Source organism: Schistocerca piceifrons, chromosome 6 (genome assembly GCF_021461385.2).
Source record: "Schistocerca piceifrons isolate TAMUIC-IGC-003096 chromosome 6, iqSchPice1.1, whole genome shotgun sequence".
Lineage (NCBI taxonomy): Eukaryota > Metazoa > Arthropoda > Insecta > Orthoptera > Acrididae > Schistocerca > Schistocerca piceifrons.
Window position 1 is genome coordinate 23953162 of NC_060143.1, and position 15724 is coordinate 23968885.

Here is a 15724-nt window from a genome sequence, read left to right on the forward strand (position 1 = left end):
CCTACGGTCTTGGCGTGCATCCATGCGTCGCTGCGGTCCGGTCCCAGGTCGACGAGCACGTGCACCTTCCGCCGACCACTGGCGACAACATCGATGTACTGTGGAGACCTCACGCCCCACGTGTTGAGCAATTCGGCGGTACGTCCACCCGGCCTCCCGCATGCCCACTATACGCCCTCGTTCAAAGTCCGTCAACTGCACATACGGTTCACGTCCACGCTGTCGCGGCATGCTACCAGTGTTAAAGACTGCGATGGAGCTCCGTATGCCACGGCAAACTGGCTGACACTGACGGCGGCGGTGCACAAATGCTGCGCAGCTAGCGCCATTCGACAGCCAACACCGCGGTTCCTGGTGTGTCCGCTGTGCCGTGCGTGTGATCATTGCTTGTACAGCCCTCTCGCAGTGTCCGGAGCAAGTATGGTGGGTCTGACACACCGGTGTCAATGTGTTCTTTTTTCCATTTCCAGGAGTGTATTTCACACTTCTCAGAATATTGCCTTAAAATAGCACTGTTTACACACATTTTTCATTGACCAAGTAGTTATGACAGGCATGAATACAGTTAATTAAAGAGCATTCTAAAAACAAAAGGACACTATACACTCCATTACCTTATGCTCAAGGAATTTCAGTCTGATGCGCCTCTTTGCTGCTTTTGGACCAATTTCTTCCAATCGTTTTGCCATCATTTGGAGTTGCTCAGGTGAAACATTACTAGAAAGTGATGAGCTTCTTGCTTCCTCAAACTTCTTTTGTACAGCAGGTAGGTCAGCAAAGAAAGCCTGGAGGAAGGATAAATACAATAACTGCACTTTAACATCACACACATTTGCCATGCTGGTCTTCATACTTTCTAATGCTCCCCAATTAATTAATGGTTCCTAAGTACAATACACACATGGAAAGGTGGACAGTAAAACTAAGATTACACTGCACATGGAATGTATTTATTGTATTAGATTTGTATTCATTTGATAAACCTCACAGAGCTGCTGTCATATACTGGATTTCCATGGATGAAATTTTTTTCCAGAACACTTTATGCAGTGGATTATAAATGGAATGGTATTAGCCGAGCTCTTTCAGGTTCTATAATTTTATAGGATTTGGAGTAGATGTTTATATCTGAAAAATAACCCTTGACTAAGGATTTTGGCCTTTCAAATGTGGTACACAGAGAGGAGCCATGAATTCCTTGTTCACTGCAGCAAACATTGGGACACAACAAATTTAACATACAAATTAAAAATAAAATATACCTTGTGTTCTTCCAGTCGTCGGCTGATAATACTGGCTGTCTCTTCATTCATGGCAGTAGGTATATCATCAGAATCAATAAGGGCTTCTGCACGGGCAAGCCACTGCCCTACTTCACCCAAGGCACCTGGCAGACGGGAATCTAGCAACCACAACCAATTCCGCAGCTGCAAGGAGACATTGGCAAATGATAAAAATTTGGAATAAACATCCTAAATAGCGAAATCAGATTGCAATTTTTACCCTTATGATCACAAATTCTGAAAATATTGAAGTGCTATCAATCCAAGAATTTCCATGAGAAAATTCAGTTGATATACAGAATAGCAGTGTAACAATACTTCAGGCTGATGAGAATATTATGTAAATGATTGACTTCTACCCACCATATACGGGAGACATTGAGTCTCAACATAAAGACTGCTTTCTAAAGCAAAAAACACGCACACATTCACACAAGCACAACTCACATACACATAACAAGTCTCTGGCTGCTGAGATCCAAGATTGTGTGAATGTGTGTGTTTTTCTTTTCTAACTTACAAGAAGGCCTTTTGGCTGAAAGCTCAAATGTATAGCAGACTTTCTGTTGCGCCTGTCTGTCTGTGTCTCAATGTCTCCTCTACAAGGCGAGTAGCAATCTAACCTTTCCATAATACTGACAATATTGTCAAAAGGATAAATTGCTACTTACCCTATAGATGAGACACTGAGTCACAGACATGCATCCCAAAGGGCTGCTAAACAAGTGGGGTTTTGGCCAAAAGGCCGTCTTCTAAAGGAGACAACACACACATTCAAAGATAAGGAATGGGGTGGTTCTCTGCAGAGTCAATGAAGAAGTGAACAAATGGAAAACAATGACAAGAAGAGGAAGGAGGATGATAAGACATGTTTTAAGGCATCATGGAATTACCTCCATGGTATTAGAAGGTGAAAACTGTAGGAGAATACAGACATTGGAATACGTCCAGCAAATAATTGAGAACATATGGGTGCAAGTGGTACTATGAGATAAAGAAGTTGGTGCAGGAGAGGATTTTGTGGTAGGTCACATCAAACCAGTAAGTGCCAAGGGTCCAGGGTCTTAATCACTGCATATCTCGCTTTTTCAATGTGTAAGTCACGCATCAATTGCTTCCCAAGAACTACACTTTCATTGTCAGCTAACTATTGTCAGTGGTAACACAAAAAAGAATGGCGGCCTTAGTATTTCCTCTGAAACATTATAGCTCCGGAAAACATTACCATAACATTTTGCACATTAACAGCATTATTCCATTTATGTATTCTGTATTTACCTGTGCTTGCAGTTTGTACCATAAGCTTTCAATTTCTTTCCATGACTCATGGGTAATACTGATCATGCTTTGAGATTCCACTAATCGCTTCAGCTTCTCGTATGTAGGCACTCTACTATCAACTTCATTCTTAAATAACAGGAAATCCTGCAAGGCAAAATTTAGTTAGACTTATATTCATATAGGCCTATGAATATTATTAACTTGTTCTTTATAATTACTAACCTTACAAGCAATACTTACAGAATAATTCATTGACAATGTATTTGTTTGTTGAAGGTGTTCCATGTACTGTGTTTTTTGCAAAAGCCAAGTTATAAATTCATTGTACTCTGCTTCAATTGCAGCTAATGTACTAGACCCATCAGCAGTCTGTAAGAAAAGCATTGTTTAAACACTGAATGTGGTACAACAAACGATCACTGCAAACTAGCATGACAAATATGAATGACCTGCAGTAGGTATTCTAAATAAAATCAATGTACTGTCTGTGCTAAAATATTCTATATTTGTATCAACATAATATGAATAGGCCTATATAAAACAAAGAATTATTTCTGGAATCAAGCATAAGGTGACACTATTAACATGTACCTTAGGTTCTGGGTATTTGTGTAGGAACTGTGCCACATATGTCATAATTGACTTCTCATCAGGCCTCGGCACATCCACATCCTCTGGATCCAGGAGTCGAGCAATACCCAGTTCACTCTCTGCAACACTGAATGCTGTCTCGAGGCGTTCTCTATTACTCGCTTCACGCATTGCTAAGATATTTACAAGGTTTGCCTTTATGGCATCAATTATCCCAAGGAATGCTACACCATCCCTCCAACTAGGTCCAAAGTCTTTTATCTCTACTCCTAAGTCTCTGCAAAATACAAACAATATATTACTTATAGGTCCAACAATTATCTGAATCATTAACATACCTTAAATGAAACACAAAATTATAACAACTTTAAACAAAAATCAGTATCTTAAACATAACATTGTTAGTGGTTCACATTATGTAACACAGACTTACTTAGGTAAGGCATTGGTCACCCACTGCATAAGTGCAGTTCGGGCACCCTGACGGTGCTTCTCATCAACCATGCGACGCTCTTCAGCTGAGCGTGGGACACCAACACTCTCTAGGCTGCTGGCACTACTACTGTAGGCCCGGCTAAGGGATTCGAGAGCTCGGGTGTTCTCCTCAATCTGCAAAATAGGGCACAAAGTTGTATATAATGTTAATGAGTCCATCAAAATAGTGACATACTGCCCCAAAAACAAAATTTTAAGTTAGTTGACACATTTCCTTGTGATCTTACATACAGGGAAAGCAATTCAAGCTCTCTTACTAAAGTCACATTTTACATCCCAAACTGTTGTCTAACTCAAAGGACATACATTGTGCTGATGTAAGGAACTGAAATGTGTGAATTACTGTTGCAACACATATCCATATTAAATATTGCACCAAGTCACTGAACAAACAGCTGAATTTAAAGTGCAGGTGGCTACTTTAAGTCATGCAAATGAATTGAACAATGCAACTTCACCATTTTTTTGAAAAGGCATACATTAAAAAATCAAATTTGTGAGTGAATACATTGATAACAATGTACCACTTGTTTCCTAGTGCTAACACATTATATTCACCGAGTATGAAGTGGTATTACGCAAATTATGTGTATGTGTAGTCAGTGCTCACTTCTTGTACCTTGTATAGTTGTGAAAGATCTGCCCCACGACGACATAACTGTCATTCACGTGTAACCCTGCAGACATTGTTTTAATAATTTCGAGAATCAGGTTATGTTTGAAAGGAAAGATCTGTGTTTTTACTTAATTCAGTCGACTATGATCATTGCGCACAGGAAACCAATTGGCCTATTCAGTGTCCTTTGGTCGGCAGTTACATCATCTACGAGGTTCCTCTCTCGTCCAAAAACAGGACGCGCCATTTTCGCGGTTGTCACTAAAATTTAAACAGAATATAAAGTAACACGAATAATCCACAACGACGTTGACGTTGTAAATTTAAGGTCGCAACCATCAAAAATGTTTTGTACACGCGTTACCGGCATATAGTTTAAAACGGTGTTTATATTTACGAATTAGCTGTCTTCTTAATAAACATCAAAAATAAGGCACAGAATATCAGTAACATACTATCTCTTACAGAAAAGGAATATATTTATTTATTTAGTCTGTATCATTAGCCCAAGTATTCTATAATTTTCAACACGCAATCCTGCACCAACAAAAGGCGATTTATGTTTCAACAATTATTTTTGCTCATTATGGTCGATACACAGCAATGTTAGGGAATAGTTTAGTTGGATGTCTCAGCTGCAACGAGGACTGAACTGACGGAGATACGGAGTCGTTAATTGCATGATGCAATTTCCATGTAAATAAAAAATCAATTATTGAAGTGACGTCACAGTATAACATGTTAGACGTAGTACGCGAGCAACCTAGTGTCATCGTTTAAGATAGTGCATCGATAGCAATGTTCTTCGTTACCTATGTCCCGCTAATCACAATGCTATTCTGCTGTTTCCGTACGGGTGTAAATAACATATTCTTTAAACAGCATACTAGTATCTTGCACATAACTTTAACATTTATTTTGAACCACAAACAGTGCCTTGTAAAATTTGAGTTGTAGTGAGTAACTTAACGTATTTTTCAAATAAATTATAATCACTGAAGACCTCTTGAGTAAAGAACCGTTCTAAGCACACGGCACATCCATCTACAAGAAAGATATATAATCGTGTATTAATAACCGACTAATTCCATTCATGGTTCATGGCTCACGGTCCAGTTGCAGGCTGCCTGTCTAACGGCTTCTACGACTACAAAAATTTTATTTTCAATATTTTGTAGACTTATTGACCAAGTTTAAAAATTTAAAATGTCGTTATAATCTGTTCATTCAGAAGTATAATCTTATGTTAACACAGAGAAGTAATACAGTTACAAACGTTGTGAATGGCTTGAGGTAGCATAGCTTACTTAGCGCAAATCGCCAGACTATATTCGCACAGTATTTCAGAAAGAGAGCACTTAGCGATTTCCAACGAACTTTAAACATAATTTCAAACTTTTTTTACATTTTTCTCGCTTACTTGTTAAAATGCGTTAGAAGCTGCTGTATACATGAGCGTTCGATTCTTTAATCGGGAACTTACTGGTACAGTCGAAACAAAATGATATACTTCGAGCAAAATGACCTTCTCTGCGACAACCAGCGGGGATTTCGTAGTGTTGCCACGTATTTGTAGGAAAGATCGTAAGAGATTTCAGTAAGGCGCAGATTTAGAACTGCCAAGCGCTATAGTCAATACTGTGGCTTAAGATATTGCTATGCAGCGTGGCTTTGTTACTGAGGTGCAGGAACCACCGGTCCAACGCACTGGCGCAAGGATTTCGGCGTTATTTTTCAGACATCATAAACAAACCTGCCCGACATATCTCCATTTTCTACAAGACCGCCCATTCCTCTTGTTGCACAACGCAGTCGTATCCTGTGGACGAAGAAGTGTGACGGCTTGTTGAGGCTTACAAGGTACAGCGATTGAAGTAGACTCTGCGGAACATGGCTATGCTATACTACATGCGTGTTCACCATTTTGCCCAATCGAGAGAGGAGGAAGAATGTGCGATATTTTAAGATCGAAAAGATGTCCTCTGCAGGCAGCGGGGTATTCTCCTGTGGGTCACAACACAGCGTAACACATAATCATAAGAGCCACGGATAATACAGTCTATTTTGGCACAGCCGCATGATAATGGGTCAAACCGTAGACATGAGGCCCGTCTTGCTTCAGTCCTAGACTTCTAAAAGTCTATTCTACAGACTGATTTCAGGATGATTCTGAGAGGTTTACCACATTTATGTAGTCAAATGGTGACTCTGCATTCTTCTGTCTAGTGCCCGCGCGGTTTGAGGCGTCATGTCACGGATTGCGCTGCCACTCCCGCCGGAGGTTCGAGCCCTTCCTCGGGCATGGGTGTGAGTGTTGATCTTAGCATAAGTTGGTTTAAGTAGTGTGTAAGTCAAAGGACTAGAGATTCACACACATTTTACTGTACCCAAACAACCCAAAAAATGTAAATCTTAAAATACGTTTTGTTCAACTGTGGTTATGCAGTTCAACTTTAAACAATAGAAGGCAAAAAATAATGCAATAAAACGATCTCAATGAGCAGACGTAAAGTTTTGTAAGCAAACAAATCTCTATAGATGCCGCCATAGCTGAATAAGTGTTGCTTAAAGTTTATTTTCCGTTTCTCCATTCTGAGGAGACTTAAAGTAGCGTATTTTTCTGGTTACTTCTTCTCAAGTGTTATACATACTGAAGTGGCGAATGGAAATTTGTATCAAGGCTGGGATTCAAACCTGGGTCTCCTGCTAACCACTAGGCTACGCTGGCACAGAGATTCTGTACAATTGCACAGAGTACCCTAGCAAGCCTCCCTCTTCAATTCAAATTCCCATTTACATCTCAGCCCATTTGGTATTCCCCTAAAATTGAATGGAATTACATAGGCTCTCCAGCTGCATTGGAAAAACCAAAAGCACCTATGCCTGGGCTCCAGGCAGGATCCCCTGTTTCACTCAATGCTGAAGTGCTATTCCTAAACAGTTGGAGAGCCTCTGCAATGAGTTTAGTGGGAATACAAAGTGGGCTGAGGTGTGAATCGGTATTTGGATTGGGGAGGGAGGCAAGCTATGGCAGACCGTGCAGCTGTGCAAAGCCACCGTGCCAGGGTGGAGTAATACCTAGCGCATGTGCCTAGTGAGCAAGAGAGCTGGCTTCGAATCCTGGCTTTGCTACAAATTTTCATACGTTGCTTCAGCCGGTATTGTACATCATAGATGTTTGAGATTTCAAAAGGTCTCTGGAAATGTATAGTTTCATATGGATTTTCTCAATCATTTAGATTTTGTTTTTGTTTCGGATTTTTTTATTTTTAGTGTGAACGTAACACTGTTGGTAATGAGTAAAAATATTTTTTGTGGTTATCTCGTTAGATACCCAGGATTTAATCACTACAAGGATGTAATTTTAGGTGTTTGTTGTTGTGGTCTTCAGTTCTGAGAGTGGTTTGATGCAACTCTCCATGCTACTCTATCCTGTGCAAGCTTCTTCATCTCCCAGTACTCACTGCAAGCTACATCCTTCTGTATTTGTTTAGTGTATTCATCTCTTGGTCTCCCTCTACGATTTTTACCCTCCACGCTGCTCTCCAATACCAAATTGGCGATCCCATGATGGCTCAGAACATGTCCTACCAACCGATCCCTTCTTCTAGTCAAGTTGTGCCACAAACTTCTCCCCAATCCTATTCAATCCTATACCTCCTCATTAGTTATATGATCTACCCATATAATCTTCAGCATTCTTTTGCAACACCACATTTCGAAAGCTACTATTCTCTTCTTGTCCAAACTAGTTATCGTCCATGTTTCACTTCCATACATGGCTACACTCCATACAAATACTTTCAGAAACGACTTCCTGAGACTTAAATCTATACTTGATGTTAACAGATTTCTCTTCTTCAGAAACGCTTTCTTTGTCATTGCCAGTCTACATTTTATGTCCTCTCTACTTCGACCATCATCAGTTATTTTGCTTCCCAAATAGCAAAACTCCTTTACTACTTTAAGTGTCTCATTTCCTAATCTAATTCCTTCAGCATCACCCGACTTAATTCGACTACATTTTAGGTAACTGAACCAAAAACATGTCAATCACTTTAATAATACTGGTTGAAAAGAAATTTTTTTCTTAAATGTGAAGGTTTTTCTGACGTAGTTTTTGGTGCTGATTTCAGATAAATTTCTTAGAATGTTCAGTCATAGGCAATATTGACACAAGTTAAGTTCGTCTGTGAGGTAGGCAAAATGTATCTATTTAATCACTATAATAAGGCCAGTATTGTTTCTGAACGTTTGCACCGTAACCTCCTACAAAAAGGTGTTTAATTTTACTGTCTTATAAGACAGCTACCTATATATGTCGGTGATACTGTAACGTTGAGGCCCACTTTTTTTTACAGTTTTTTTCACGCAAACTTCAGCAAGGAATGGTAAATCGATTGGTATCTGCTTTTGCGCATTTCATGGCTTCAAGATGTTATATTAATTTTCCTGGACACCTCTGATACACCTGTGGTAAACGTACAACGAAAACATGGAAGCGGCCGCGCGGGATTAACCGAGCGGTCTCAGGCGCTGCAGTCATGGACTCTGCGGCTGGTACCGGCGGAGGTTCGAGTCCTCCCTCGGGCATATGTGAGTGTGTGTTTGTCCTTAGGATAATTTAGGTTAAGTAGTATGTAAGCTTACGGACTGATGACTTTAGCAATTAAGTCCCATAAGATTTCACACATATTTGATCACAGAAGCGGCCAATCTCAGAATTTTTCAAAGACGCATATTTTGCTTACTTTGAAGTAAAGGTTGGGGATCATTACAAGTCATGGGCCACATATTTAGTGTGTTCAACTGGTGAAGTCCCTGCTTCATATGCAAACGGACAGGTGCGCAAAAGATCAACATTCGTCTCAAAAAATCTGACCAATTAAAATGTCAAAAATTGGAGGGAAAAACCTACAATTCGATTAAAAGGTGAGGAAAAAAGTAACTTTTGCTCCCGCTTCATATAAACCTTGGCGTTAGGTAGGAAGTTATTAAAGCTTACCAAAAGAAGGTGATACTTTCAAGTATGTGGCATGTAAGTTACCACGCCTGTCAGAAGCTAACGAGAAAGAAGGGGGTTTTTATCAGCACTGACGCTCGGAAACTGATGAAAAACGTAATATTTGATGACAAAATGAATCAGAATTTTTACTGTCCCATAACATACACAATTAAATCAGAGATGTAATGTACAGGGGAATCTTACACATCATCTTAGATGGTATTACCATATTTTTTGAGTCCAACCCAGGATACGTTTTTAACGACAGTTAAAGCAGTTTACTGAAGTTAACTTTATTTATTCAGTCGTATTTTTCCCTAGACAAGACTTTTTTTTTTCAGAAGTGGTGTTCGTGTCCAGCAGTGTGGTATGAAAATGTAGCCTATTCAGCAGCACATTCAGATCAGTAAATGGAGCAAAATGTCACTTTGCTACAGAAGTATCGTAAAGTTTCCTACTCCACATTTTATTCAAAAGGTATTCATAATTATAGGTTATGCATTAGTTAATTCCTATAATTAGATCTCCAATGGTACACACCAAATTAAATACAAGATGTCCCGTTTTATACGCTAATGTTATCGCAAATTTTACGAGGGTTTAGTAACTCAGGGTGATCCCACCTTTTGTTTAAAAAATTTCTTACGTTTAGCGAAGCAGTAGCATTAACAGCACGCCTATGTTTTAACTGTTTCTACGCCTTTACATGCAACAGAAAATTCTCCACATAGTGTGCAATCATAGTAATTGCCATTACAAAAATTCAAAATAATTATATTCCTGTTGCAGGCTAAAACTGAACACACACTTTCTTCTGCCCATTGCTCAACGATGGGACAAAAAAAACGAACAGAGGTAAAACGATCAAAAATGTATAGACGATTGCTTCAAACACGAAAACAACATAAACACATTGCCCCTACTCTGTTGCGAAACGACACGTGGAAGGTTGTGGCGGAACCGGTAGCCGTGCCTTCCCACTGACGTCAGCACTTGCTCAAAAGTCGCCTGGAGGAGGCACCGCCGAATGTTTATAAAAAAACACGATATCGAAATTATGAGTCTAAGATTTAAAGAAAATTCTCAAATCCCGGACATTTTTGCGACCCCATACATTACCACGTCCAGCACTAACAAGGCCGGACAAGTTGTCAGCAAGTTTCTTGGCAACTGCAAAAGATCTCGACTGCGAGAATCAGTAAGAAACGTGTTGGTTTCGAGCTCTCATCGAGTCTGAAGCTGTGCTTTCTGGCCCCTACTCCAGCTATTTTCTAGGGAATCTAGGTGCTGTGAGTGAGGAACAGGGGGGAAAGATTCCATTAAAACCTTAAACAAATGGAACTGGGTACCCGGACCGATGGGATGTCAGCACGATAGCTGACTACTGCTGGATGCTGCATAGGGAGTGTCCTCGATCAGTGCACAGAAGAAGACGTAATTAGGGGGAAAAGAGTAGACGTTCTGATACATGCCTTTGTAATAGACTTCATTCAAATGTTACGAGTGCCGTATTTTTCATGTTTTTTTTTAATACAGTTTTTTTAATGCATGTGTCTTGTACGAATTTTCTGGATGTTCATCATTACTCTGTGAAAAAACCTTATGTGGTAGAGGATAACCGTTAACATTTCTGAACTTAGCATATCAAAAAACATTAAAAATACTCAAAATGACTCCGAAAAATATTGTAGACTATAAATTCGTAGAATTGTGCAACATAAAATGATGAAATTAGCACATACTAATGAAATATGCATACCCATTTAGGCATAGAAGTAAGCAACCCTAAAACATTGTATGGATATCTATTAAATAATTTGAGATCGACACTTTTGTAAACTTTCTGCCCAATTTAAATCTTGTAGCAAGAAGCAATCTCAGCTTTACCGAAACAGTTAAATCAAAATTGAAGATTTTGTGATCTTGCCTCTTTTAGGACAAATTTTTGCAGACGCCCTTGGTCGACACATGGGTACACCTAAGGCAGGAAACAAAGCATCTCACCAGACAATAGGCGCCTTCCTGAGCAAATCATTTTAGATAAAGGAGAGGCCTTCAGCAATGCGATTGGCGTTGGCCTACACGCCATAAATTCGATTGTCGAGACGCGCTGGTATATCAAGCATAAGGCAGTGCACAGGAGAAAAGATAAAGGTTCTCCTACTGTGGGACGCTTTGCTGCTGTTCTGTTTTGACACACTTCAACACCTGCTAAAACATCACTCGAGGCTGAATATGAGCATAAGTAATGAATCATACCCACTGTCATACGCATGCAACCCAGTCCAGCAGCTCTTTTCACACAAGCAATTCCATCTTCCGGAAATGCTGCCATACTTAACTCACAGCGTGAAAGCTAGGAATTTCTTGATATCAACTCATTGGCCATACACCACCTGGTAACGAAACGAACTAATGTACCTGAGTAAAATATCACTCCCAGTGTTCTACTTGCCTCAGTGTACCAGTAATACCAAGTGAAGCACACCTGTGATAAACAGTATTAGAGCCGCGCCGAGTGGCTGCGCGGTTTAAGACGCCTTGTCACGGATTGTGCGGCTCCTCCCGCCGGAGCTTCGAGTCCTCCCTCGGGCATGGGTGTGTGTGTTGTTCTTAGCATAAGTTAGTTTAAGTAGTTTAAGTCTAGAGGCCGATGACGTCAGCAGTTAGGTCCCTTAGGAATTCACACACATTTGAACATTTTATCAGAATTAGAACGGCATACTGTTGTGTTGTTCTTAATCCCATGGGAAATATGCATTGCTTACAAGGGAACCTCCCCATCGCACCCCCCTCAGATTTAGTTACAAGTTGGCACAGTGGATAGGCCTTGATAAAATGAACACAGATCAATTGAGAAAACAGGAAGAAGTTGTGTGGAACTGTGAAAAAATAAGCAAAATGTACAAACTGAGTAGTCCATGGGCCACATAAGCAACATCAAGGAGAATGTGAGTTTAAGAGCGCCGTGGTCCCGTGGTAGCGTGAGCAGCTGCAGATGAAGAGGTCAGAGGTCCTTGGTTCAAGTCTTCCCACGAGTGAAAATTTTACTTTCTTTATTTTTGCATAGTTATTATCTGTCCGTTCGTTCATTGACGTCTCTGTTCACTGTAATAAGTTTAGTGTCTGTGTTTTGCGACCGCATCGCAAAACCGTGCGATTAGTAGACGAAAGGACGTGCCTCTCCAATGGGAACGGAAAACATTTGATCGCAAGGTCATAGGTCAACCGATTCCTCCACAGGAAAACACATCTGATATATTCTATACGACACTGGTGACGGCATGTGCGTCACATGACAGGAATATGTTGTCGACCCACCTAACTTGTACACTTGGCGAATGGGTAAAAAGATTCTTCTACCTTGCCCGATTTAGGTTTTCTTGTGGATGTGATAATCACTCCCAAAAAAGTGATGAAAACATAAGAGTTTGTCACATAAATTGAAACGCAGCTGTTCACGTTACCACGAGACCACGGCGCTCCTGCGGTCCTAATGTCCTTGATGTTACCTATCATCCCATGAACTACTCAGTTTGTATATTTTGCTTATTTTTTCACAGTTCCACACAACTTCTTCCTGTTTTCTCAATTGATCTGTGTTCAGTTTTTCAAGGCCTATCCACTGTGCCAACTTATAACTAAATCTGAGGGGGGTGCGATGGGGAGGTTCCCTTGTTAGCCCCGAACATCCTAGAACAAGTTATTAAGTAGTTATGTGAAGGACAACTAACCCCGTCAGTCCAAAACGTTTCGAGACTGGAGTAATAAACAATACTGAAAAGTTAAGATGGTCGTTTAATGCTTTAGTTATTCTAATTGTCTCCCTCCACTAGAGTGCAACGCACAGAACGTTTATACAGCCACGTTAAACTGCCACGAAAGTCCTCCTTTAGGATGTCATTCAATTCGCATCTCACATTGGCTTGAATGTCTGTTATGTTGTCAAAGCGTTGGCCGTTCGTGTGTATTTTTGCACTTTGTTGTTTTGTGGTAGTTGGGTATTGATATCACCAAGTTTCGTCACCCGTTTTTCTTTTCTTTTTTTCAGAAAAAACTGTCCGCGTTTTGCATTTCAATCAAGTCGCAGCAAGGCATCCACGCATCCTTTTTCTTTGTTAGTCAAAGAGTGTGGGACAAACTTGATATACAACAATGTTGACACACTAAAGCCGCAGGTGCACTACTTGGCACTACTGGATCACAACTGATTGGACGAACAACTGACTGGTCGAATACACATCTGCTGTTTATAGTTGCGTTTTGTAGTCACTGCACTAACGTCACTTGGTTGGTTGATTTGGGGGACGTCTCTTGTACAATTGATTGAACAAACAACTGAAAGGTCGAATGCACATCTGCTGTTTATAGTTGTTAGTTCGAGCTGGCACTGTAGTTACTGCACTGACGCCACTTGGTTGGTTGATTTGGGGAATGTCGCTTGCGATAAAACTTCAAGGCGCAGTTGCATACTGCAAGTTATAATACAAAATATTTAAATACGTCAAAATCAATATGGCGTCTCGTGCATCGAGAGTTACGTCGTTTAGACATCACTTCTGTTGGTATAATTCTGCCATGGTAATTAATGTTGTTACACTAATTACTTACTGAAACGACGACCGCTTTCGGTATCTCAAAATCAGAATTTTCCACTTATCGCGAACGTGTGTCATGCACTGGCGTCAGTCATAAAATAGGATAAATCAACATAGAGGGCTCCAAATCAACATAGAGTGCTCCACCTTCAGACATATGAAATTATTGTATTTGGTAATACACACAGCCAACTGAGTACTTGGCTTTCCTGTCGTGCGGCTGCCCAGCTGCAACATTTTCCGCCAACATGATATGATTGGGGCTCCTGCACCGACTGCACGTTTATGTTACCAAATACAATTATTTTATATATCTCAAGATCGAGAAAATTTTGTAGTCTGGGTAACCACAGTCTGGATGTACTATTTTGAAGATAAAACAGCTCCAGGTGTAAGTACTTCACGAGGTCTGTTAAAAAACTGCGGAACATTCGTAATTTCGTGCAATAGTGTGTTGGAGCGAAGTGCGGTTGGCATCCCTGCACACCGCTGTGTTTAGTGTGTAACTGCCGGAAGTTTCACTGTTGTGTATGTGTGTTATCGTTCAGTGTTGTATTGAGTAGAACTTTATGTCGTATAGCTTGCGAATTTTGAGATGGCAGAGTTAGAGGAGCAACGCATCTGAATTAAATTTTACGTGAAACCCAAGAAAACGTTTAAGAGACACACCAAATGATGCAGAAAGCCTACGATGATGATTACTTACGCCATACTCGCTGCAATGAATGGTTCACACGGCTTAAAAATGACCGGACGGAGCCGGCCGGAGTGGCCGACCGGTTCTAGGCGCTACAGTCTGGAACCGCGCGACCGCTACGTCGCAGGTTCGAATCCTACCTCGGGCATGGATGTGTGTAATGTCCTTAGGTTAGCTAGTTTTAAGTAGTTCTAAGTTCTAGGGGACTGATGACCTTAGCAGTTAAGTCCCATAGTGCTCAGAGCCATTTTTTTGACCAGACGGAAGTTAAAGATGACTCTCGTTCAGGACGCCCATAGACGTCTACCGACGATGCTCATGTGAGGAACGTCAAAGAAATTGTTCGTGCCAATCCTTACCGTGACTGTCCGAGAGATTGCAGAAGAATGTAACATTTCATTTGGATCATGTCATGATATCCTGATACAGCATCTGCACCATGTTGCCGCAAAGTTCAGCAGACGGTTCTTGAGTCAAGATCAGCAAGACCTTCGCCTCGCAATCTGTGAAGAGCTGTTGGATCGCGCAGATGAGAACGAGATGTTCCTTAAGTGAACCGTAACTGGTGTTGAGACGTGGGTCTACGGTTACAATGTTGAGACCGAGGCTCAATCTTCACAATGGGTCAGGAAAGGTTCTCCAAGATTAAAATAAGCTCGTCAGGTCAGGTTAAACATCAAAGCCAGGCTGACAGTTTTCTTTGACTTTGAAGGATTAATTAATCATGAATTCGTGCCACAGGGAGAAACTGTTAATCGATGGTACTATCGGGATGTGTTGCGACGTCTGTGAGAAAATGTGAGAAGGAAACGGCCTAAAATGTGGTGAGACAATTCATGGCTCATGCATCACGACGACGCACCCGCACATAAAAAACGAAATCACTGTGCTGCCTCATCTTCCGTACACTTCAGACCTGGCCGCTATGGAAATTTTTTATTTCCAAAGTTGAAAACCCCTTTGAAAGGACAAATATTTGCAACGATAGACGAGATAAAAGAAAATTCGGAGACGGCGCTTCTGCGGGACCTTGTCACGGTTCGCGCGGCTCCCCCCTCAGACATTGGAGTCCTCCCTCGAGCATGGGTGTGTGTGTTGTCCTTACCGTAAGTTAGTTTAATTAGTGTGTAAGCCGGAAGCGTTGGGAGCTGTGTATTA

The 15724-nt window shown here is 40.8% G+C and overlaps 1 protein-coding gene across 2 annotated transcripts in view; it reads right to left on the reverse strand.

The window, feature by feature from the left end:
* LOC124802693 (muscle-specific protein 300 kDa) overlaps positions 1-15724 on the reverse strand; it is a 601574-nt gene that overhangs the window by 405128 nt on the left and 180722 nt on the right. For both annotated transcript variants that reach the window (XM_047263634.1, XM_047263633.1), the window contains exons 6-11: positions 3589-3764; positions 3156-3432; positions 2805-2933; positions 2562-2708; positions 1263-1427; positions 615-785 (exon numbers count right to left, since the gene is read on the reverse strand). In XM_047263634.1, coding sequence (XP_047119590.1) covers positions 615-785; positions 1263-1427; positions 2562-2708; positions 2805-2933; positions 3156-3432; positions 3589-3764 — 1065 coding nt within the window. The remainder of the gene's footprint in view (positions 1-614; positions 786-1262; positions 1428-2561; positions 2709-2804; positions 2934-3155; positions 3433-3588; positions 3765-15724) is intronic.